General features: G+C 54.7%; 2 protein-coding genes across 5 annotated transcripts in view; both read left to right on the top strand.

Moving 5' to 3' along the window:
* The window catches only part of MST1 (macrophage stimulating 1), a 32,689-nt gene continuing 6,672 nt past the window's right edge, over positions 1-26,017 (top strand). Inside the window, exons 1-13 of one of the 4 annotated variants that reach the window (XM_069735975.1) lie at positions 42-156; positions 3,080-3,131; positions 3,234-3,377; positions 3,547-3,685; positions 9,209-9,321; positions 10,881-10,995; positions 11,068-11,204; positions 14,805-14,925; positions 15,374-15,492; positions 22,353-22,518; positions 22,607-22,737; positions 25,263-25,362; positions 25,430-25,554. In XM_069735975.1, coding sequence (XP_069592076.1) covers positions 3,323-3,377; positions 3,547-3,685; positions 9,209-9,321; positions 10,881-10,995; positions 11,068-11,204; positions 14,805-14,925; positions 15,374-15,492; positions 22,353-22,518; positions 22,607-22,737; positions 25,263-25,362; positions 25,430-25,554 — 1,321 coding nt within the window. In that variant the 5' untranslated portion in view covers positions 42-156; positions 3,080-3,131; positions 3,234-3,322. Of the gene's footprint in view, positions 157-3,079; positions 3,378-3,546; positions 3,686-9,208; positions 9,322-10,880; positions 10,996-11,067; positions 11,205-14,804; positions 14,926-15,373; positions 15,493-22,349; positions 22,519-22,606; positions 22,738-25,262; positions 25,363-25,429; positions 25,555-26,017 lie in introns of all 4 variants that reach the window. The other 3 variants (XM_069735973.1, XM_069735972.1, XM_069735974.1) reach the window with 3 other exon arrangements.
* On the top strand, positions 333-1,832 carry LOC138647458 (uncharacterized). The gene has a single exon (XM_069736464.1). The coding sequence runs from the start codon at positions 333-335 to the stop codon at positions 1,830-1,832; it is 1,500 nt and encodes a 499-aa protein (XP_069592565.1).

Below are 26,017 nucleotides of genomic sequence, written 5' to 3'. Positions count from 1 at the left end.
GATTCGTCACGTGATCCCGCGCACAGCTGGAACCGCAGGATTTCTGGGACGTCTCCTCCTCCTCCTCCTCCTCCTCCTCCATCCCCGCGGCCGGGCGGACACTGAGGAGACAGAGCGGCTCCGGGAGCAGCAGGGCGGCCGCGGCTCCTCACACAGGTGCGTCTCCTCCGCTTCTGGCCACATTGGAAAAGTGATTATTAGTCACATGACTTTATCACATGACCGCACGGCATCAGACTGGCGGCCTCACTGCCTGTAACACGTGACCCAGCCCCTCCCCCACAGTGACGGTATAACGGGGCCTGTGCCTCCTATTACATGAGGATGAGATTATGTACAGTGCACTGCTGCCCACCGCCATCTACTGCTGCCCACCGCCATCTACTGCCCCCCACCGCCATCTACTGCCCCCCACCGCCATCTACTGCCCCCCACCGCCATCTGCTGCCCCCCACCGCCATCTACTGCCCCCCACCGCCATCTACTGCCGCCCACCGCCATCTGCTGCCCCCCACCGCCATCTGCTGCCCCCCACCGCCATCTGCTGCCCACCGCCATCTACTGCCCCCCACCGCCATCTGCTGCCCCCCACCGCCATCTACTGCCCCCCACCGCCATCTACTGCCGCCCACCGCCATCTACTGCCCCCCACCGCCATCTACTGCCGCCCACCGCCATCTACTGCCGCCCACCGCCATCTACTGCCCCCCACCGCCATCTGCTGCCCCCCACCGCCATCTGCTGCCGCCCACCGCCATCTACTGCCGCCCACCGCCATCTACTGCCCCCCACCGCCATCTGCTGCCCCCCACCGCCATCTACTGCCGCCCACCGCCATCTACTGCCGCCCACCGCCATCTACTGCCGCCCACCGCCATCTACTGCCGCCCACCGCCATCTACTGCCGCCCACCGCCATCTACTGCCGCCCACCGCCATCTACTGCCGCCCACCGCCATCTACTGCCGCCCACCGCCATCTACTGCCGCCCACCGCCATCTACTGCCGCCCACCGCCATCTACTGCCGCCCACCGCCATCTACTGCCCACCACCATCTACTGCCGCCCACCGCCATCTACTGCCGCCCACCGCCATCTACTGCCCACCACCATCTACTGCCGCCCACCGCCATCTACTGCCGCCCACCGCCATCTACTGCCGCCCACCGCCATCTACTGCCCTCCACCGCCATCTACTGCCCTCCACCGCCATCTACTGCCCTCCACCGCCATCTACTGCCCTCCACCGCCATCTACTGCGCACCGCCATCTACTGCCCACCACGGCCATCTACTGCCCACCACCGCCATGCCATCTACTGCCTACTGCCCTCCACCGCCATCTACTGCCCACCACCGCCATCTACTGCCCACCACCGCCATCTACTGCCCACCACCGCCATCTACTGCCCACCACCGCCATGCCATCTACTGCCCACTGCCATCTACTGCCCACCACCGCCATCTACTGCCAACCACCACCGCATACAACTGCACACCACCACAGCCATTTGCTGCCCACCACAACCGCCATCTACTGCCCACCACAACCGCCATCTACTACCCACCGCCATCTACTACCCACCGTCATCTACTGCCCACCGCCATCTACTACCCACCACTGCCGCCATCTACTGCCCACCATTACCATCTACTGCCCACCACCACCGACATCTACTACCCACCGCCATCTACTGCCCACCACCACCGCATACAACTGCACACCACCACCGCCATCTACTGCCCACCACCATCTGCTGCCCACCCCAACCGCCACGTATTGCCGACCATCTGCTGCCCACCACCACCGCCATCTACTACCCACCATCATTAACTACCCACCACCACCATCTACTGCCCACTACCACCGCCAACTACTGTCCACCACCATCTACTGCCCACCACCACCGCAATCTACTACCCGCCATCTACTGCCCACCACCATCTACTGCCCACCACCACTGCCATCTACTGCCGACCACCATCTGCTGACCACCACCACCGCCATCTACTGCCGACCATCATCTGCTGCCCACCACCACCGCAATCTACTACCCGCCATCTACTGCCTACCACCATCTACTGCCCACCACCACCATCTACTGCCCACCACCATCTGCTGACCACCACCACCGCCATCTACTGCCGACCATCATCTGCTGCCCACCACCACCGCAATCTACTACTCGCCATCTACTGCCCACCACCATCTACTGCCCACCACCACCACCATCTACTGCCCACCACCACTGCCATCTACTGCCGACCACCATCTGCTGACCGCCACCACCGCCATCTACTGCCGACCATCATTGCTGCCCACCACCACCGCAATCTACTACTCGCCATCTACTGCCCACCACCATCTACTGCCCACCACCACCACCATCTACTGCCCACCACCACTGCCGACCACCATCTGCTGATCACCACCACCATCTACTGCCGACCATCATCTGCTGCCCACCACCACAGCAATCTACTACCCGCCATCTACTGCCACCACCATCTACTGCCCACCACCGCCATCTACTGCCCACCGCCATCTACTGCCCACCACCATCTACTGCCCACCACCACTGCCATCTACTGCCGACCATCATCTGCTGCCCACCACCACCGCCATTCACTGCCCACCACCGCCCCCTACAGCCCACCGCCGCCTACCGCTGCCCACCACCACCGCCATCCACTGCCTGCTGCTTACTGCTGCCCACCACCACCGCTTACTGCTGCCCACCACCGCTGCCATCTACTGCCCATCCTGCCCCCTACTGCTGCCCACCACCAACTACTGCTGCCCACCGCCCCTGCCTATTGCTGCCCACCGCCCCCACCTACTGCTGCCCACCGCCACCGCTTACTGCTGCCCACCGCCCCCACCTACAGTTGCCCACTGCCCCCACCTACTGTTGCCCACCGCCGCTTACTGCTGCCCACCGCCGCCACCTCCTGCTGCCCACAGCCTACTGCTGCCCACCGCCCCCACCTACTGCTGCCCCCACCTACTGCTGCCCATCGCCGCCGCCTACTGCTGCATCCTCTGCCCGGAATCATTCTGTGTGGTGTTGTTTTTGGCAGTGTCACCGGGTCAGAGGTCGGCGTCCAGCCACGTCCTGGTGTCCGCTCTGTGGTAGGACTACAAGGCCCAGCTCCGTCGTGGCTTCACCTTTCACCTGCACATTGCGATATCCTGAGAGAACGTCTCCCTTTATTTTCGGTCACCATGGAGCAGAGCGGCACCAGCGGTTAATGTGTCATCAGGCCAAATATTTGTGAAGCGAGGTCGCAGGCACCAGCGTACGTCCGCCTCCACCCTGAGCCATGCTGCCGGCACTGTCCACGCTCGTCCTGCACGCCGTCACCTTCATCGCTGCAGGTAAAGTATTGTGCACTTCTGCTACGCGGACATAGTCTGCGCCGAATGTGTGCGGTGTCTGCCAGCATCGGGCAGAAGGGGTTAACGACCCATGTATCCAGCTCAGTGAGATCCCTGCAGGCAGCGCCCTCTAGTGGTGGCAGATTCTATCCGTGCTCTGTGCCCCCAGCCCAGCGCAGCGCGCTCAACGACTACCAGCGATCCAAGGCCACCGAGCTGCTGCACCTGACCGACGGCAGCGTCAAAGACGAGGTCACAGGGGACGTCCATGTCTGTGCCAGGAAGTGCTCGGAGCTGCTGGACTGCAGGTGGGTGCTGCCCGTCCACAATGGGGGGGTGGGGGTCACTGAGGTCAAGCAAACGAGATGTTACCCCTGATCTCACTGAGCACTAGTTCCCCTAACTAGAGGAAACAGCGGAGCCAAGAGGGCACCGGAAACCTCAGACAACGTCCAATACACCCGGAATATCCAGGCCGTGGCTGTAAATACTACCCTACAGCCTACAGTGGAGCCACTGTGTGCATACAGTACATAAATGACTATTATACCCCAGAGCTGCGCTCACTATTCTGCTGGTGCAGTCACTGTGTACATACATTACATTACTGATCCTGAGTTACATCCTGTATTATACTCCAGAGCTGCACTCACTATTCTGCTGGTGCAGTCACTGTGTATATACATTACATTACTGATCCTGAGCTACATCCTGTATTATACCCCAGAGCTGCACTCACTATTCTGCTGGTGCAGTCACTGTGTACATACATTACATTACTAATCCTGAGTTACATCCTGTATTATACCCCAGAGCTGCACTCACTATTCTGCTGGTGCAGTCACTGTGTACATACATTACATTACTAATCCTGAGTTACATCCTGCATTATACCCCAGAGCTGCACTCACTATTCTGCTGGTGCAGTCACTGTGTACATACATTACATTACTGATCCTGAGTTACATCCTGTATTATACCCCAGAGCTGCACTTACTATTCTGCTGGTGCACTCACTGTGTACAAACATTACATTACTGATCCTGAGTTACATCCTGTATTATACTCCAGAGCTGCACTCACTATTCTGCTGGTGCAGTCACTGTGTATATACATTACATTACTGATCCTGAGTTACATCCTGTATTATACTCCAGAGCTGCACTCACTATTCTGCTGGTGCAGTCACTGTGTACATACATTACATTACTGATCCTGAGTTACATCCTGTATTATACCCCAGAGCTACACTCACTAATCTGCTGGTGCAGTCACTGTGTGCATACATTACATTACTGATCCTGAGTTACATCCTGTATTATACCCCAGAGCTGCACTCACTATTCTGCTGGTGCAGTCACTGTGTACATACATTACATTACTGATCCTGAGTACATCCTGTATTATACCCCAGAGCTGCACTCACTATTCTGCTGGTGCAGTCACTGTGTACATACATTACATTACTGATCCTGAGTACATCCTGTATTATACCCCAGAGCTGCACTCACTATTCTGCTGGTGCAGTCACTGTGTATATACATTACATTACTGATCCTGAGTTACATCCTGTATTATACTCCAGAGCTGCACTCACTATTCTGCTGGTGCAGTCACTGTGTACATACATTACATTACTGATCCTGAGTTACATCCTGTATTATACCCCAGAGCTGCACTTACTATTCTGCTGGTGCAGTCACTGTGTACATACATTACATTACTAATCCTGAGTTACATCCTGTATTATACCCCAGAGCTGCACTTACTATTCTGCTGGTGCAGTCACTGTGTACATACATTACATTACTGATCCTGAGTTACATCCTGTATTATACTCCAGAGCTGCACTCACTATTCTGCTGGTGCAGTCACTGTGTATATACATTACATTACTGATCCTGAGTTACATCCTGTATTATACTCCAGAGCTGCACTCACTATTCTGCTGGTGCAGTCACTGTGTACATACAATACATTACTGATCCTGAGTTACATCCTGTATTATACCCCAGAGCTGCACTCACTATTCTGCTGGTGCAGTCACTGTGTACATATATTACATTACTGATCCTGAGTTACATCCTGTATTATACCCCAGAGCTGCACTCACTATTCTGCTGGTGCAGTCACTGTGTACATACATTACATTACTGATCCTGAGTTACATCCTGTATTATACCCCAGAGCTGCACTCACTATTCTGCTGGTGCAGTCACTGTGTACATACATTACATTACTGATCCTGAGTTACATCCTTTATTATACTCCAGAGCTGCACTCACTATTCTGCTGGTGCAGTCACTATGTACATACATTACTGATCCTGAGTTACATCCTTTATTATACTCCAGAGCTGCACTCACTATTCTGCTGGTGCAGTCACTGTGTACATACATTACATTACTGATCCTGAGTTACATCCTGTATTATACTCCAGAGCTGCACTCACTATTCTGCTGGTGCAGTCACTGTGTACATACATTACTGATACTGAGTTACATCCTGTATTATACCCCAGAGCTGCACTTACTATTCTGCTGGTGCAGTCACTGTGTACATACATTACTGATCCTGAGTTACATCCTGTATTATACCCCAGAGCTGCACTCACTATTCTGCTGGTGCAGTCACTGTGTACATACATTGCTTTACTGATCCTGAATTACATCCTGTATTATACTCCAGAGCTGCACTCACTATTCTGCTGGTGCAGTCACTGTGTACATACATTACATTACTGATCCTGAATTACATCCTGTATTATACCCCAGAGCTGCACTCACTATTCTGCTGGTGCAGTCACTGTGTACATACATTGCATTACTGATCCTGAATTACATCCTGTATTATACTCCAGAGCTGCACTCACTATTCTGCTGGTGCAGTCACTGTGTACATACATTACATTACTGATCCTGAATTACATCCTGTATTATACTCCAGAGCTGCACTCACTATTCTGCTGGTGCAGTCACTGTGTACATACATTACATTACTGATCCTGAGTTACATCCTGTATTATACTCCAGAGCTGCACTCACTATTCTGCTGGTGCAGTCACTGTGTACATACATTACATTACTGATCCTGAGTTACATCCTGTATTATACCCCAGAGCTGCACTCACTATTCTGCTGGTGCAGTCACTGTGTGCATACATTACATTACTGATCCTGAGTTACCTCCTGTATTATACTCCAGAGCTGCACTCACTATTCTGCTGGTGCAGTCACTGTGTACATATATTACATTACTGATCCTGAGTTACATCCTGTATTATACCCCAGAGCTGCACTCACTATTCTGCTGGTGCAGTCACTGTGTACATACATTACATTACTGATCCTGAGTTACATCCTGTATTATACCCCAGAGCTGCACTCACTATTCTGCTGGTGCAGTCACTGTGTACATACATTACATTACTGATCCTGAGTTACATCCTTTATTATACTCCAGAGCTGCACTCACTATTCTGCTGGTGCAGTCACTATGTACATACATTACTGATCCTGAGTTACATCCTTTATTATACTCCAGAGCTGCACTCACTATTCTGCTGGTGCAGTCACTGTGTACATACATTACATTACTGATCCTGAGTTACATCCTGTATTATACTCCAGAGCTGCACTCACTATTCTGCTGGTGCAGTCACTGTGTACATACATTACATTACTGATCCTGAGTTACATCCTTTATTATACTCCAGAGCTGCACTCACTATTCTGCTGGTGCAGTCACTATGTACATACATTACTGATCCTGAGTTACATCCTTTATTATACTCCAGAGCTGCACTCACTATTCTGCTGGTGCAGTCACTGTGTACATACATTACATTACTGATACTGAGTTACATCCTGTATTATACCCCAGAGCTGCACTTACTATTCTGCTGGTGCAGTCACTGTGTACATACATTACTGATCCTGAGTTACATCCTGTATTATACCCCAGAGCTGCACTCACTATTCTGCTGGTGCAGTCACTGTGTACATACATTGCATTACTGATCCTGAATTACATCCTGTATTATACTCCAGAGCTGCACTCACTATTCTGCTGGTGCAGTCACTGTGTACATACATTACATTACTGATCCTGAATTACATCCTGTATTATACCCCAGAGCTGCACTCACTATTCTGCTGGTGCAGTCACTGTGTACATACATTGCATTACTGATCCTGAATTACATCCTGTATTATACTCCAGAGCTGCACTCACTATTCTGCTGGTGCAGTCACTGTGTACATACATTACATTACTGATCCTGAATTACATCCTGTATTATACTCCAGAGCTGCACTCACTATTCTGCTGGTGCAGTCACTGTGTACATACATTACATTACTGATCCTGAGTTACCTCCTGTATTATACTCCAGAGCTGCACTCACTATTCTGCTGGTGCAGTCACTGTGTACATACATTACATTACTGATCCTGAGTTACATCCTGTATTATACTCCAGAGCTGCACTCACTATTCTGCTGGTGCAGTCACTGTGTACATACATTACTGATCCTGAATTACATCCTGTATTATACTCCAGAGCTGCACTCACTATTCTGCTGGTGCAGTCACTGTGTACATACATTACATTACTGATCCTGAATTACATCCTGTATTATACCCCAGAGCTACACTCACTATTCTGCTGGTGCAGTCACTGTGTACATACATTACTGATACTGAGTTACATCCTGTATTATACCCCAGAGCTGCACTCACTATTCTGCTGGTGCAGGCACTGTGTACATACATTACTGATCCTGAGTTACATCCTGTATTATACTCCAGAGCTGCACTCACTATTCTGCTGGTGCAGTCACTGTGTACATACATTACATTACTGATCCTGAGTTACATCCTGTATTATACCCCAGAGCTGCACTCACTATTCTGCTGGTGCAGTCACTGTGTACATACATTACATTACTGATCCTGAGTGACCTCCTGTATTATACTCCAGAGCTGCACTCACTATTCTGCTGGTGCAGTCACTGTGTACATACATTACATTACTGATCCTGAGTTACCTCCTGTATTATACTCCAGAGCTGCACTCACTATTCTGCTGGTGCAGTCACTGTGTACATACATTACATTACTGATCCTGAGTTACATCCTGTATTATACCCCAGAGCTGCACTCACTATTCTGCTGGTGCAGTCACTGTGTACATACATTACATTACTGATCCTGAGTTACATCCTGTATTATACCCCAGAGCTGCACTCACTATTCTGCTGGTGCAGTCACTGTGTACATTACATTACTGATCCTGAGTTACATCCTGTATTATACCCCAGAGCTGCACTCACTATTCTGCTGGTGCAGTCACTGTGTACATACATTACATTACTGATCCTGAGTTACATCCTGTATTATACCCCAGAGCTGCACTCACTATTCTGCTGGTGCAGTCACTGTGTACATACATTACATTACTGATCCTGAGTTACATCCTGTATTATACCCCAGAGCTGCACTCACTATTCTGCTGGTGCAGTCACTGTGTACTTACATTACATTACTGATCCTGAGTTACATCCTGTATTATACCCCAGAGCTGCACTCACTATTCTGCTGGTGCAGTCACTGTGTACATACATTACATTACTCATCCTGAGTTACATCCTGTATTATACCCTAGAGCTGCACTCACTATTCTGCTGGTGCAGTCACTGTGTACATACATTACATTACTGATCCTGAGTTACCTCCTGTATTATACTCCAGAGCTGCACTCACTATTCTGCTGGTGCAGTCACTGTGTACATACATTACATTACTGATCCTGAGTTATATCCATATTTTTAGGTCTTTTGACTATAATCTGAAGTCGCTCAGTTGTCGGCTGCTCCCGTGGACTCAGAATTCTCTCGATGTTACACTGCAGAAAAATATAAACTATGATGTGTACCAGAAGAAAGGTGAGATCCTCCTATCACGCATGTTGCCTCTTGCCCCGACCGACTCTCCGCCGCCTCGTCTTCCAACCGTATATCTGCCGCCGCCTCCTCGTCTTCCAACCATCCCGCCACCGCCGCCTCCTCTCCCGACCGTCTAACCGCCGCCGCCTCCTCTCCCGACCTCCTCTCCCGATCGTATCACCACCGCGTCCTCCTCTCCCGACGTCTCTCTGCCGCCGCCTCCTCCTCTCCTGACAGTTTCGCCTCCTTCTCGTCTCCCGTCCGTCTTCCCGCCTCCTCTCCCGACTACCTCGCCGCCTCCTCTCCAAATCGTCTCACCAGTGCCTACTCCTCTCCCGACCATTTTGCCTCCTCCTCGTCTCCCGACCGCCTCGCCTACGCCTCTTCCGACCATCTCTCAGCCGTCTCTTCCTCTCCCGACCGCCTCGCCTCCGCCTCTTCCGACCATCTCTCAGCCGTCTCTTCCTCTCCCGACCGTCTCACCAGTGCCTACTCCTCTCCCGACCATTTTGCCGCCTTCTCGTCTCCCGACCGTCTCGCCTCCGCCTCTTCCGACCATCTCTCAGCCGTCTCTTCCTCTCCCGACCGTCTCACCAGTGCCTACTCCTCTCCCGACCATTTTGCCTCCTCCTCGTCTCCCGACCGCCTCGCCTACGCCTCTTCCGACCATCTCTCAGCCGTCTCTTCCTCTCCCGACCGCCTCGCCTCCGCCTCTTCCGACCATCTCTCAGCCGTCTCTTCCTCTCCCGACCGTCTCACCAGTGCCTACTCCTCTCCCGACCATTTTGCCGCCTTCTCGTCTCCCGACCGTCTCGCCTCCTCCTCGTCTCCCGACCGCCTCGCCTCCGCCTCTTCCGACCATCTCTCAGCCGTCTCTTCCTCTCCCGACCGTCTCACCAGTGCCTACTCCTCTCCCGACCATTTTGCCGCCTTCTCGTCTCCCGACCGTCTCGCCTCCTCCTCGTCTCCCGACCGCCTCGCCTCCGCCTCTTCCGACCATCTCTCAGCCGTCTCTTCCTCTCCCGACCGTCTCACCAGTGCCTACTCCTCTCCCGACCATTTTGCCGCCTTCTCGTCTCCCGACCGTCTCGCCTCCTCCTCGTCTCCCGACTACCTCGCCGCCTCCTCTCCAAATCGTCTCACCAGTGCCTACTCCTCTCCCGACCATTTTGCCTCCTCCTCGTCTCCCGACCGCCTCGCCTCCGCCTCTTCCGACCATCTCTCAGCCGTCTCTTCCTCTCCCGACCGTCTCGCCTCCTCCTCGTCTCCCGACCATCTCTCAGCCGTCTCTTCCTCTCCCGACCGTCTCACCAGTGCCTACTCCTCTCCCGACCATTTTGCCGCCTTCTCGTCTCCCGACCGTCTCGCCTCCTCCTCGTCTCCCGACCGCCTCGCCTCCGCCTCTTCCGACCATCTCTCAGCCGTCTCTTCCTCTCCTGACCGTCTCGCCTCCTCCTCGTCTCCCGACCATCTCTCAGCCGTCTCTTCCTCTCCTGACCATCTCGCTGCCTCCTCCTCTCCCGGATTGGGTCCCCTGACTCTCCCTCTTCTTCCCTCAGATTATGTCCGTGACTGCTTTGTGGGTGACGGGGCGTCTTATCGTGGAACGGTGTCAAAAACCAACAAAGGGAAGACATGTCAGCACTGGAGGCTGAAGTTCCCCCATGACCATAAGTAAGTGCCCCCGTAGTGAGCGGTGCACTGTTACTGGTGAGTTGTGATGTCCTCTCGTGACTTTCTTCTCAGATATTCGCCGTCTGCTCAGAATGGCCTGGACGAGAATTACTGCCGCAACCCAGACCGCGACGTCAGCGGACCCTGGTGCTACACCACCGACAAGAACGTCCGGCACCAGCCGTGCAGCATCAAGAAGTGTGAGGAGGGTGAGTGGCCGCGTCAGGAGACTTCTGGAGGCGCATCACATAAGGACCTGCTGGAGTCCTATGTAAATGGAGCTTATACAAGGGGTTCACGACCTGGTGCAGTCCTACGTAAATCACAGCTCTGTATGAAGATGCTTTTCTCTTCCTCCTCAATGTTAACATCTCTGTTTGCTGTGAAACGTTTACATTCTAAGGCTGAAGCTAGTTGTGACCTTATTCTGCTTCCAGGACATAGGGTTTGTTACAGTGTATCAGTGCAGGTAAGAGTCATCAGCAGAAGTCATAGCAGAACCCAGCTTGTCGCTGAAGCTCACAGAGCATTCTCTGCACTGACACATTGTCACAGACCCTCACATGTGAAGGTCAAAATGCGTTTTGCCCCCTGGACGTAAAGAATGAATCTTCTTAAATACTGACAACAAGCAGAGATATTAAATGCCTAAGAAAGTAGCAGAACCTCTGACTACACCGATAAGGCTGCGGCGGCCTGATGATGGCGGTCCTGTGCTTGGAGCCTACTGCTCTGGGCGGGGGAGCTCTGGAGCTGGTGGAGCCAGGGTCCGGGGCAGGCATTCTCCTGGAGGGGCCTGTGTACTCTTGGTGCGGGCAGAGTGCACTTGGTGGGGCTGACGTACTCTTGGTGGGGTCCGGTGTTCTCTTGGTGGGGGCCGGCATTCTCTTGGTGGGGGCCAGGGCCAGCGTTCTCTTGGGGTCCGGCATTCTTTTGGTAGGGTCCGGAGCCGGCGTTCTCTTGGTGCATTCCGGGGCCGGCGTTCTCTTGGTGGGGCGGGGCCGGCGTTCTCTTGGTGCGTTCTCTTGGTGGGGTCGGCGTTCTCTTGGTGGGGTCGGCGTTCTCTTGGTGGGGTCGGCGTTCTCTTGGTGGGGCCGGCGTTCTCTTGGTGGGGCCAGGGCCGGCAGTCTCTTGGTAGGGGCCGGTGGTCTCTTGGTGGGGGCCGGTGGTCTCTTGGTGGGGGCCGGCGGTCTCTTGGGGGCTGGGGCCGGCGTTCTCTTGGTGCGTTCCGGGGCCGGCGTTTTCTTGGTGGGAGCCGGCGTTCTCTTGGTGGGGGCCCGGGGCCGGCGTTCTCTTGGTGGGGGCGGCATTCTCTTGGTGCGTTCCGGGGCCGGCGTTCTCTTGGTGCGTTCCGGGGCCGGCATTCTCTTGGTGGGGACCGGCGTTCTCTTGGTGGGGGCCGGCGTTCTCTTGGTGGGGGCCTGGGCCAGCGTTCTCTTGGTGGGGGCCGGGGCCGGCGTTCTCTTGGTGGGGGCCAGCGTTCTCTTGGTGCGGGCCGGGGCCGGCGTTCTCTTGGTGGGGCCGGGGCCAGCGTTCTCTTGGTGGGGTCGGCGTTCTCTTGGTGGGGGCCGGGGCCAGCGTTCTCTTGGTGGGGGCCGGCGTTCTCTTGGTGGGGTCGGCGTTCTCTTGGTGGGGGCCGGGGCCAGCGTTCTCTTGGTGGGGGCCGGCGTTCTCTTGGTGGGGTCGGCGTTCTCTTGGTGAGGGCCGGGGCCGGCGTTCTCTTGGTGGGGGCCGGCGTTCTCTTGGTGGGGGCCGGTGTTCTCTTGGTGCGTTCCGGGGCTGGCGTCCTGTTGGTGGGGCCGGGGCCAGCGGTCTCTTGGTGGGGGCCGGCGTTCTCTTGGTAGGGGCTGGCGTTCTCTGGGTGGGGCTGGGGCCGGCATTCTCTTGGTGGGGGCCGGCGTTCTCTTGGTAGGGGCCGGCTTTCTCTTGGTGGGGGCCGGCGTTCTCTGGGTGGGGCTGGGGCCGGCATTCTCTTGGTGGGGGCCGGCGTTCTCTTGGTGGGGGCCGGCGTTCTCTTGGTAGGGGCCGGCTTTCTCTTGGTGGGGGCCGGCGTTCTCTGGGTGGGGCTGGGGCCGGCATTCTCTTGGTGGGGGCCGGCGTTCTCTTGGTGGGGGCCGGCGTTCTCTTGGTGGGGGCCGGCGTTCTCTTGGTGGGGGCCGGCTTTCTCTTGGTGGGGGCCGGCGTTCTCTGGGTGGGGCTGGGGCCGGCATTCTCTTGGTGGGGGCCGGCGTTCTCTTGGTGGGGGGCCGGCGTTCTCTTGGTGGGGGGCCGGCGTTCTCTTGGTGGGGGCCGGCGTTCTCTTGGTGGGGCCGGGGCCGGCGTTCTCTCGGTGCGTTCCGGGGCCGGCGTTCTCTTGGTAGGAGCCGGGGCCAACGTTCTCTTGGTAGGGGCCGGGGACGGCGTTCTCTTGGTGAGGCCGGGGCCGGCGTTCTCTTGGTGGGGCCGGCGTTCTCTTGGTAGGGGCCGGGGCCGGCGTTCTCTTGGTGCGTTTCGGGGCCGGTGTTCTCTTGGTAGGGCCGGGGCCGGCGTTCTCTTGGTGCGTTTCGGGGCCGGCGTTCTCTTGGTGCGTTCCGTTGTCGGCGTTCTCTTGGTGCGTTTTGGGGCCGGTGTTCTCTTGGTGGGGCCAGGGCCGGCGTTCTCTTGGTAGGGGCCGGCGTTCTCTTGGTGCGTTTTGGGGCCGGTGTTCTCTTGGTGGGGCCAGGGCCGGCGTTCTCTTGGTGGTGGAGACGTTCTCTTGGTGGGGGCCGGCGTTCTCTTGGTGCGTTCCGTTGTCGGCGTTCTCTTGGTGGGGGCCGGCGTTCTCTTGGTGGGGCCGGCGTTCTCTTGGTAGGACCGGGGCCGGCGTTCTCTTGGTAGGACCGGGGCCGGCGTTCTCTTGGTGGGCCCGGGGACGGCGTTCTCTTGGTGGGACCGGGGACGGCGTTCTCTTGGTGGGACCGGGGACGGCGTTCTCTTGGTGGGACCGAGGCCGGCGTTCTCTTGGTGGGACCGAGGCCGGCGTTCTCTTGGTGGGACCGAGGCCGGCGTTCTCTTGGTGGGACCGAGGCCGGCGTTCTCTTGGTGGGACCGAGGCCGGCGTTCTCTTGGTGGGACCGAGGCCGGCGTTCTCTTGGTGGGACCGAGGCCGGCGTTCTCTTGGTGGGACCGAGGCCGGCGTTCTCTTGGTGGGGCCGTGGCCGGCGTTCTCTTGGTGGGGGCCAGCGTTCTCTTGGTGGGGCCGTGGCCGCCGTTCTCTTGGTGCGTTCTGGGGCCGGCGCTCTCTTCGTGTGGTCCGTGGCCGGCATTCTCTTGGTGGGGCCGTGGCCGGCGTTCTCTTGGTAGGACCGGGGTCGGCGTTCTCTTGGTAGGACCGGGGCTGGCGTTCTCTTGGTGGGGGCTGGCGTTCTCTTGGTGGGGGCTGGCGTTCTCTTGGTGGGGGCTGGCGTTCACTTGGTGGGGGCTGGCGTTCTCTTGGTGCGTTCCGGGGCCTGCGCTCTCTTGGTGGGGTCCGTGGCCGGCGTTTTCTTGGTAGGACCGGGGCCGGCGTTCTCTTGGTGGGTCCGGGGCCTGCGCTCTCTTGGTGGGTCCGTGGCCGGCGTTCTCTTGGTGCGTTCCGGGGCTGACGTTCTCTTGGTGCGTTCCGGGGCTGGCGCTTTCTTGGTGGGTCCGTGGCCGGCGTTCTCTTGGTGCGTTCTGTGGCTGGCGTTCTCTTGGTGGGTCCGTGGCCGGCGTTCTCTTGGTGCATTCCGGGCCGGCGTTCTCTCGGTGGGGCCGGCGTTCTCTTGGTGAGGTCCGTGTTCTGCCCCTAATGTCATGTCTTTGGTCTGCAGCCATCTGCCTGAACTGTAATGGTGAGGATTACCGTGGATCGCTGGACAGGACGGAGACGGGCAGAGAGTGCCAGCGATGGGACCTGCAGAGCCCGCACACGCACCCGTACAATCCAGAGAAGTAATTACAGGACCGCGACCCCCGGGGTGCAGGGACCCCACTACATGGAGGGCAATGTCCTGCCATGGTGGAAGGTTATAGGGTAATGGCCGCCCTCCATGTGCCCCCACATTCCTAGAGTGTAATGACCGGCTGCTGCCAGCAGAGGGCATCGTGTGAGGCTGCTCTGTGGCTCTGGTGATATGTGGGTGGGGTGTAATATGTGGGCGGGCTCTGGCGGTGTATGGGCGGGGTCTAATATGTGGGTGGAGCCGTGCACACTGTCTGCTCCCGGCCTGGCATGTAGCACAGGCTCGGTCTGGTGAATGGCAGCGGCCATTTTTGCCTCTTTTGGGGTCACTAGCTGGTGTTTGCCCCTCATTGGGGCTTTTCCTGTCACCTCTGTTGTTGCCCCTCTTCATCATTTATTCATCCCCCTCAGGATAATATAATTCCTCCATTTCTGCAGATATCCGGACAAACACCTGGATGACAACTACTGCCGGAACCCGGACAGCTCGGAGCGGCCCTGGTGCTACACCACCGACCCCAGCGTCCAGCGGGAGCCCTGCAGCATCACCAAGTGCAGTAAGGCCGGGAAATGATGGCGCAGCGGGGACAGAACACTGAGTGCAGCTCTGGAGGATGAGACACGATGCGACAGCAGAATAGTGACTGCAGCTCTGGCGGATGAGACACGATGCGACAGCAGAATAGTGACTGCAGCTCTGGAGGATAAGACACAATGCGACAGCAGAATAGTGACTGCAGCTCTGGAGGATGAGACACAAAGTAACAGCAGCTCTGGAGGATGAGACACGATGTAACAGCAGAATAGTGACTGCAGCTCTGGAGGATGAGACACAAAGTAACAGCAGAATAGTGACTGCAGCTCTGGAGGATGAGACACGACATAACAGCAGAATAGTGATTGCAGCTCTGGAGGATGAGACACGACATAACAGCAGAATAGTGACTGCAGCTCTGGAGGATGAGACACAAAGTAACAGCAGAATAGTGACTGCAGCTCTGGAGGATGAGACACGATGTAACGGCAGAATAGTGAGTGCAGCTCTGGAGGATGAGACACGATGTAACGGCAGAATAGTGAGTGCAGCTCTGGAGGATGAGACACAATGTAACAGCAGACTAGTGTCTGCAGCTCTGGAGGATGAGACACAAAGTAACAGCAGAATAGTGACTGCAGCTCTGGAGGATAAGACATGATGTAACAGCAGAATAGTGACTGCAGCTCTGGAGGATGAGACACGACATAACAGCAGAATAGTGACTGCAGCTATGGAGGATAAGACACCAATGTAACAGCAAAATAGTGACTGCAGCTCTGGAGGATAAGACATGATATAACAGCAGAATAGTGAGTGCAGCTCTGGAGGATAAGACACCAATGTAACAGCAGAATAGTGAGTGCAGCTCTGGAGGATAAGACACAATGTAACGGCAGAATAGTGAGGAAGGAGGGGAGTTTCCAGCATGTCTGTCATATACCCTCTCTCAGCATGTGACTTGGGGTTGTGCCTGCAAGGGTTAATCTATCTCCCCTCTCTTAGTCCAGCATTCAACCTCTGTCCTATGCTGTAATGGGAGCATAAATCACACACCGACCCAGGCCACACACCCGGTCATACACGCTGCCACCACTCATCGAATACACGGGCGATGAGTCCCGGAAACATTAATAATACTAATGTCTACCACTCGTAAGGCTCACACACCTCAGGCTATGGATTCTTTTAGAACATTGAAGGTTCAACTGTTAAAGTTTTATACTCTAATACAAAAAGGTATAAAAATATGATAATAAAAAGACATAGAAATATGTAAAACGGTATAAAATAAACAGGAGAAACTTACAGAAACGTCTAACTTTGTAGTCTGCATTCTGCCCCCTCAGGGGGGAATATGGAACGAATCGCATCGGCTTGGCTGCCCCCAATCTGTGAACCCCGTTCTTCGTGTACAGGCCTAATTTATAGAGTCACCCTGGAGGTCAGGTTTCTAGGACAGCCTCTCAGGTTGATATTATAATTGCTGGTTTTTGAATGGACCGCGGCTGCTCCCTCATGAATATATTATTTTCTCTGAGATTCTTGGTGTCAGGCTGTGCGCGGTCCCATTTGGCATCTGCCTTTCTCAGGGTGACATGTGGTCACCTTGGCTGCAGCCTCAGAACAGATGTCACCGCCGGCCACACAATGACCTATACAGACTTCACCACAACGTCCACGCAATGACCTATACAGACTTCACCACAACGTCCACACAATGACCTATACAGACTTCACTACAACGGCCACACAATGACCTTTGCAGACTTCACTACAACGGCCACACAATAACCTATACAGACTTCACCACAACCTCCACACAATGACCTATACAGACTTCACTACAACGGCCACACAATGACCTATACAGACTTCACCGCAACGTCCACACAATGACCTATACAGACTTCACCGCAACGTCCACACAATGACCTATACAGACTTCACCGCAACGTCCACACAATGACCTATACAGACTTCACCGCAACGTCCACACAATGACCTATACAGACTTCACCACAACGTCCACACAATGACCTATACAGACTTCACCGCAACGTCCACACAATGACCTATACAGACTTCACCGCAACGTCCACACAATGACCTATACAGACTTCACCACAACGTCCACTGTTGTGAATTCTGTGGCTGAGTTCACTTCTGTGGTCACAAGTGGTATTGCAGTCTCTGGGCTTCCTCCCTCAGGTGTTTTGGTGAGCTCGTTGGCTGCCTTTCTATTTAGCTCCACCTGAGTCTGTCTTCCTTGCTCCTTGTCTATGTTCCAGTGTTGGATCTGAGCTACTGCATCTTTCCTTGGGCCTGCTGCTCTGCTAGATAAGTGCTTCTAGTTTGTTTTCTGTTTTTTCTGTCCAGCTTGCTATTAACTTTTGCTGGAAGCTCTGAGAAGCAAAGGGGTGCACCGCCGTGCTGTTAGTTCGGCACGGTGGGTCTTTTTGCCCCTTTGCGTGGTTTTCGTTTTAGGGTTTTTTGTAGACTGCATAGTTCTCTTTGCTATCCTCGCTCTGTCTAGAATATCGGGCCTCATTTTGCTGAATCTATTTCATTCCTACGTTTGTCTTTTCATCTTGCTAACAGTCATTATATGTGGGGGGCTGCCTATTCCTTTGGGGTATTTCTCTGAGGTAAGTCAGGCTTGTATTTCTATCTTCAGGCTAGTCAGCTTCTCAGGCAGTGCCGAGTTGCATAGGTAGTTGATAGGCGCAATCCACTGCTGCTTCCAGTTGTGTGAGGATAGATCAGGTACTGCAGTCTACAGAGATTCCACGTCTCAGAGCTCGTCCTATTGTTTTTGGTTATTGCCAGATCTCTGTATGTGCGCTGATTACTGCACGCTGTGTTGCCTGATTGCCAGCCATAACAGTACAAGGAGCCAACCAATGATTCCCAATAGAGGGAAAAAAGAAATCCTGACATCATTTTTTTTTCTTAGCTCTGTCTTCAGTCTTTTTTTTCCCCTAGACATTAGAGTGCTTCAGGACACAGCTGTGGACATGGATATTCAGGATCTGTGCTCCTCAATGGATAATCTCGTTGTAAATGTACAAAAGATTCAAGATACTATTGATCAGAAATCGATGCTAGAACCAAGAATTCCGATTCCTGATTTGTTTTTTGGTGACAGAACTAAGTTCCTGAGCTTCAGAAATAATTGTAAGCTATTTTTGGCCTTGAAACCTCATTCTTCTGGTAATCCTATTCAACAGGTTTTGATTATTATTTCTTTTTTGCGCGGCGACCCACAGGACTGGGCGTTTTCTCTTGCACCAGGAGATTCTGCATTGAGTAATGTTGATGCATTTTTCCAGGCGCTGGGATTGCTTTACGATGAGCCTAATTCAGTGGATCAGGCTGAGAAAAATCTGCTGGCTTTATGCCAGGGTCAGGATGATGTAGAAGTATATTGTCAGAAATTTAGGAAGTGGTCAGTACTCACTCTGTGGAATGAATCTGCACTAGCGGCTTTGTTCAGAAAGGGTCTCTCTGAAGCTCTTAAGGATGTAATGGTGGGATTTCCTATGCCTGCTGGTTTGAATGAGTCTATGTCCTTGGCCATTCAGATCGGTCGTCGCTTGCGCGAGCGTAAATCTGTGTACCATCTGGCGGTATTGTCTGAGAGTAAACCTGAGCCTATGCAGTGCAACAGGACTATGACTAAAGTAGAACGGCACGAACACAGACGTCTGAACAGACTGTGTTTCTATTGTGGTGATTCTACTCATGCTATTTCTAATTGTCCTAAACGCACTAGGCGGTTCGATAGCTCTGCCGTTATTGGTACTGTACAGTCCAAATTCCTTTTGTCCATTACCTTAATGTGCTCTTTGTCATCGTATTCTGTCATGGCGTTTGTGGATTCAGGCGCTGCCCTGAATCTGATGGATTTGGATTATGCTAAACGTTGTGGATTTTTCTTGGAGCCTTTGCGGTGTCCTATTCCGTTGAGAGGAATTGATGCTACACCTTTGGCCAAGAATAAGCCTCAGTACTGGGCCCAGCTGACCATGTGCATGGCTCCTGCACATCAGGAAGTTATTCGCTTTCTGGTACTGCATAATTTGCATGATGTGGTCGTGTTGGGGATCTGGTTTGGTTATCTTCTCGTCATATTCCTATGAAGGTTTCCTCTCCTAAATTTAAACCTCGTTTTATTGGTCCGTATAGGATTTCTGAGGTTCTCAATCCTGTGTCTTTTCGTTTGACCCTCCCAGACTCCTTTTCCATACATAATGTATTCCATAGGTCGTTGTTGAGGAGATACGTGGCACCTATGGTTCCATCTGTGGAGCCTCCTGCCCCTGTTTTGGTGGAGGGGGAATTGGAGTATATTGTGGAGAAGATTTTGGATTCTCGTGTCTCTAGACGGAAACTCCAGTATCTGGTCAAATGGAAGGGTTATGCTCAGGAAGATAATTCCTGGGTTTTTGCCTCTGATGTCCATGCCCCAGATCTTGTTCGTGCCTTTCATGTGGCTCATCCTGGTCGGCCTGGGGGTTCTGGTGAGGGTTCGGTGACCCCTCCTCAAGGGGGGGGGTACTGTTGTGAATTCTGTGGCTGAATTCACTCCTGTGGTCACAAGTGGTATTGCAGTCTCTGGGCTTCCTCCCTCAGGTGTTTTGGTGAGCTCGTTGGCTGCCTTGCTATTTAGCTCCACCTGAGTCTGTCTTCCTTGCTCCTTGTCAATGTTCCAGTGTTGGATCTGACCTATTGCATCTTTCCTTGGGCCTGCTGCTCTGCTAGATAAGTGCTTCTAGTTTGTTTTCTTTTTTTTCTGTCCAGCTTGCTATTAACTTTTGCTGGAAGCTCTGAGAAGCAAAGAGGTGCACCGCCGTGCTGTTAGTTCGGCACGGTGGGTCTTTTTGCCCCTTTGCGTGGTTTTCGTTTTAGGGTTTTTTGTAGACTGCATAGTTCTCTTTGCTATCCTCGCTCTGTCTAGAATATCGGGCCTCACTTTGCTGAATCTATTTCATTCCTACGTTTGTCTTTTCATCTTGCTAACAGTCATTATATGTGGGGGGCTGCCTATTCCTTTGGGGTATTTCTCTGAGGTAAGTCAGGCTTGTATTTCTATCTTCAGGCTAGTCAGCTCCTCAGGCAGTGCCGAGTTGCATAGGTAGTGATAGGCGCAATCCACTGCTGCTTATAGTTGTGTGAGGATAGATCAGGTACTGCAGTCTACAGAGATTCCACGTCTCAGAGCTCGTCCTATTGTTTTTGGTTATTGCCAGATCTCTGTATGTGCGCTGATTACTGCACGCTGTGTTGCCTGATTGCCAGCCATAACAGTCCACACAATGACCTATACAGACTTCACTACAACGACCACACAATGACCTATACAGACTTCACTACAACCTCCACACAATGACCTATACAGACTTCACTACAACGTCCACACAATGACCTATACAGACTTCACCACAACCTCCACACAATGACCTATACAGACTTCACTACAGCGTCCACACAATGACCTATACAGACTTCACTACAACCTCCACACAATGACCTATACAGACTTCACCACAACGACCACACAATGACCTATACAGACTTCACTACAACCTCCACACAATGACCTATACAGACTTCACTACAACGTCCACACAATGACCTATACAGACTTCACTACAGCGTCCACACAATGACCTATACAGACTTCACTACAACCTCCACACAATGACCTATACAGACTTCACTACAACGTCCACACAATGACCTATACAGACTTCACCACAACCTCCACACAATGACCTATACAGACTTCACCACAGCGTCCACGCATGTTAAGTAAAACTTCAATCTTATTTGAACATTTTAAAAAACAATTTAAAAAAAGAGAAAGAGCCTGTGCCTGCAGCGTTCCTGGCGAAGCGCGGGGCCAATAGCCATAGGATGTAACACAAGATAAATGTACAGGGAGGAAGCCATGGCTGAGAGTGGAGAGAGGGCGGCGCACAGATCGGGGCGGCTCAGGATGACGTCTGGGATTCCGATCACCGCGACTCCCAGAATTCGTGCCATGTGGGGGTTTCCTCCACTCACCGCCTCGTGGTCACCGATTAACCCTTTCTATGCCGAACAATGAGACATTTCCTAAATCTCCCTTGTGCACAGAAGTGTTTGGTGGCTCCAGAATAACCTGGATGATTGCTGTAATATAGCGAGGGGGGCATGCCGGCTCTCTACACAATACATAACACATAATAATAACAATAATACATAATAATAATACATAACACGCTCACAATCACAACACAGGGCTCTATTCTAGGAATGGTGCTGTGATTGGAGGAGAAGGGGGTTCTCCTATTGTCTGCAAACTGGCAGACATGACATCTGTTACCAGAGCATTTGTAAAAGCCGCTTATCTCCCACAGACACTTATTGGTAACAGCAGAATAGTGACTGCAGCTCTGGAGGTGACTGGAGGATAAGACACGATGTAACAGCAGAACAGTGAGTGCAGCTCTGGAGGTGACTGGAGGATAAGACACGATGTAACAGCAGAATAGTGAGTTCAGCTCTGGAGGTGACTGGAGGATAAGACACGATGTAACAGCAGAATAGTGAGTGCAGCTCTGGAGGTGACTGGAGGATAAGACACGATGTAACAGCAGAATAGTGAGTTCAGCTCTGGAGGTGACTGGAGGATAAGACACGATGTAACAGCAGAATAGTGAGTGCAGCTCCGGAGGTGACTGGAGGATAAGACACGATGTAACAGCAGAACAGTGAGTGCAGCTCTGGAGGATGAGCGTGCTGCTCTCTGATCTTTCTGCGGATGTGGAGCTGCTGAGTCTTTGCTGAGCTGAAGGTTCGTGTCTTTGTCTCGTCCTTTTCCATCCGGTGAAGCAGAGAAGCAGCGCCAGTCCGGCGCCCCCATCATCAGCAGCTGCTTCTCTGGTCGGGGCGAGGGTTACCGCGGGAAGGCTGCGCTCACCACCTATGGGATCCCCTGCCAGAGATGGGACTCGCAGACCCCACACCAGCACCGCTTCCTGCCAGACAAATACCCCTGCAAGTGAGTGACAGGGCGTCTGTGCACCTGAACTACAAGTCCCAGCTGTGCCTGGTGGAGGAGTAGTCTGACCTGGTGTGTTTCCATGTAGGGGTCTGGAGGAGAACTACTGCCGGAATCCGGATGGCTCAGAAGCCCCCTGGTGCTTCACCGCAGACCCCAAGATGAGGATGGCGTACTGCTTCCAGATCAAGCGCTGTCCGGACGAGGTTCCTGACGCAGGTGAGTGACAGCCTGTATCTGCCGCCCGCCCGCCTGCCCAGTATCCGCCGCCCTGTATCCGCCGCCCGCCCTGTATCTGCCGCCCGCCCAGTATCCGCCGCCCTGTATCTGCCGCCCGCCCAGTATCCGCCGCCCGCCCTGTATCTGCCGCCCGCCCAGTATCCGCCGCCCGCCCTGTATCTGCCGCCCGCCCAGTATCCGCCGCCCTGTATCTGCCGCCCGCCCAGTATCCGCCGCCCGCCCAGTATCCGCCTCCCTGTATCTGCCGCCCGCCCACTATCCGCCGCCCTGTATCTGCCGCCCGCCCTGTATCGCCGCCCGCCCAGTATCCGCCTCCCTGTATCTGCCGCCCGCCCAGTATCCGCCTCCCTGTATCTGCCGCCCGCCCGGTATCCGCCTCTCTGTATCTGCCGCCCGCCCGGTATCCGCCGCCCGCCCAGTATCCGCCTCCCTGTATCCGCCGCCCGCCCTGTATCCGCCGCCCTGTATTCACCCAGTATCCGCCGCCCTGTATCTGCCGCCCGCCCAGTATCCGCCGCCCTGTATCCGCCGCCCGCCCTGTATCTGCCGCCCGCCCAGTATCCGCCGCCCTGTATCTGCCGCCCGCCCAGTATCCGCCGCCCTGTATCTGCCGCCCGCCCAGTATCCGCCTCCCTGTATCTGCCGCCCGCCCACTATCCGCCGCCCTGTATCTGCCGCCCGCCCTGTATCGCCGCCCGCCCAGTATCCGCCTCCCTGTATCTGCCGCCCGCCCGGTATCCGCCTCTCTGTATCTGCCGCCCGCCCGGTATCCGCCGCCCGCCCAGTATCCGCCTCCCTGTATCCGCCGCCCGCCCTGTATCCGCCGCCCTGTATTCGCCCAGTATCCGCCGCCCTGTATCTGCCGCCCGCCCAGTATCCGCCGCCCTGTATCCGCCGCCCGCCCAGTATCCGCCGCCCTGTATCTGCCGCCCGCCCAGTATCCGCCTCCCTGTATCTGCCGCCCGCCCACTATCCGCCGCCCTGTATCTGCCGCCCGCCCTGTATCGCCGCCCGCCCAGTATCCGCCTCCCTGTATCTGCCGCCCGCCCGGTATCCGCCGCCCGCCCAGTATCTGCTGCCTGCCCTGTATCCGCCGCCCTGTATTCGCCGCCCTGTATCTGCCGCCCGCCCAGTATCCGCCGCCCTGTATCTGCCGCCCGCCCAGTATCCGCCGCCCTGTATCTGCCGCGCGCCCAGTATCCGCCGCCCTTTATCTGCCGCCCGCCCAGTATCCGCCGCCCTGTATCCGCCGCCCTGTATCTGCCGCCCGCCCAGTATCCGCCGCCCTGTATTCGCCCAGTATCCGCCGCCCTGTATCTGCCGCTCGCCCAGTATCCGCCTCCCTGTATCCGCCGCCCGCCCAGTATCCGCCGCCCTGTATCCGCCGCCCGCCCAGTATCCGCCGCCCTGTATCTACCGCCCGCCCAGTATCCGCCGCCCTGTATTCGCCCAGTATCTGCCGCACTGTATCTGCCGCCCTGTATCCGCCACCCTGTATCTGTCGCCCGCCCTGTATCTGCCCACCCAGCATCCGCCGCCCTGTATCTGCCGCCCGCCCAGTATTCGCCGCCCTGTATCTGCCCCGCCCACCCAGCGTCCGCCGCCCTGTATCTGCCGCCCGCCCAGTATTTGCCGCCCTGTATCCGCCACCCGCCCTGTACTCGCCCTGTATCCGTCGCCCGCCCTGTACTCGCCCAGTATCTGCCGCCCTGTATCAGCCTCCCTGTAACCGCCACCCAGCATCCGCCGCCCTGTATCCACCATCCTGTACCAGCCGTCCTGAATCCGCTGCCCATTATCCGCCACCCTGTATCCGCTGTCCTGTACCAGCCATCCTGTACCCGCCACCCTGTATCTGCCACCCTGAATGCGCCGTCCTGTATCCATCGCCCTGTATTTGCCGTCCTGTACCAGCCACCCTGTATCTGCCATCCTGTATCTGCCACCCTGTATCCGTCGACCTTTACCCGCCGCCTTTTTCCACTGCCCAGTATACCAGTCGCCCAGTATCGTCGCCCTGTATCCTCCGTCCTGTACCAGCCATCCTGTACCCGCCACCCTGTATCTGCCGCCCTGTACCCGCCGCCTTTTTCCACCGCCCAGTATACCAGCCGCCCAGTATCTGTCGCCCAGTATTGGTCGCCCAGTATCGTCGCCCTGTATCCTCCGTCCTGTACCAGCCATCCTGTATCTGCCGCCCAGTATCCGTCGCCCAGTATCCGTCGCCCAGTATCGTCGCCCTGTATCCTCCGTCCTGTACCAGCCATCCTGTACCCGCCACCCTGTATCCATCGCCCTGTATCCTCCGTCCTGTACCAGCTATCCTGTACCCGCCACCCTGTATCTGCCGCCCTGTACCCGCTGCCTTTTTCCACCGCCCAGTATACCAGCCGCCCAGTATCTGTCGCCCAGTATAGGTCGCCCAGTATCGTCGCCCAGTATCGTCGCCCTGTATCCGTGGCAGTGCCTCGGTGCAGACCGCCTCTGTCTTTCTTTGTGTACAGGATGTTTCTTTGGGAACGGTGCGACTTACAACGGGAACGCCAACAGGACCCGGAAGGGCATCCCGTGCCGCAGCTGGAGCGAGGTGTCCCGCGATCTTCAGTACGTGTGCTCCTCGCCTCCGCGCCGCGCCCTGCAGAGCAGTCGTATAATGCTCCACTCCCCGCAGATTCTCCGCCGGCGACTCCCTACAGGAGAACTACTGCCGGAACCCAGACGCCGACAGCCACGGCCCCTGGTGCTACACCAAGGACCCCAACACACCCTTCGACTACTGCGCCATCACACCTTGCGGTAAGAAGGGTACACATGGCGGCAGAAGGTGGCCCCACAACCAGCCCACAAGGGAAGAAGGGCATAGAGATCGCAGCTCTGGAGGTGACTGGAGGATAAGACACGCTGTGACAGCAGAATAGTGACTGCAGCTCTGGAGGTGACTGGAGGATAAGACACAATGTAACAGCAGAATAGTGAGTGCAGCTCTGGAGGTGACTGGAGGATAAGACACAATGTAACAGCAGAATAGTGAGTGCAGCTCTGGAGGTGACAGGAGGATGAGACACAATGTAACAGCAGAATAGTGACCGCAGCTCTGGAGGTGACAGGAGGATGAGACACAATGTAACAGCAGAATAGTGAGTGCAGCTCTGGAGGTGACTGGAGGATAAGACACAATGTAACAGCAGAATAGTGAGTGCAGCTCTGGAGGTGACTGGAGGAGATGACTTACCTCTGCTGCTTTTCATGTTGATTCTGA

Source organism: Ranitomeya imitator, chromosome 8 (assembly GCF_032444005.1).
Source record: "Ranitomeya imitator isolate aRanImi1 chromosome 8, aRanImi1.pri, whole genome shotgun sequence".
NCBI classification, from domain to species: domain Eukaryota; kingdom Metazoa; phylum Chordata; class Amphibia; order Anura; family Dendrobatidae; genus Ranitomeya; species Ranitomeya imitator.
This window is presented reverse-complemented; position numbering and strand designations above follow the sequence as displayed.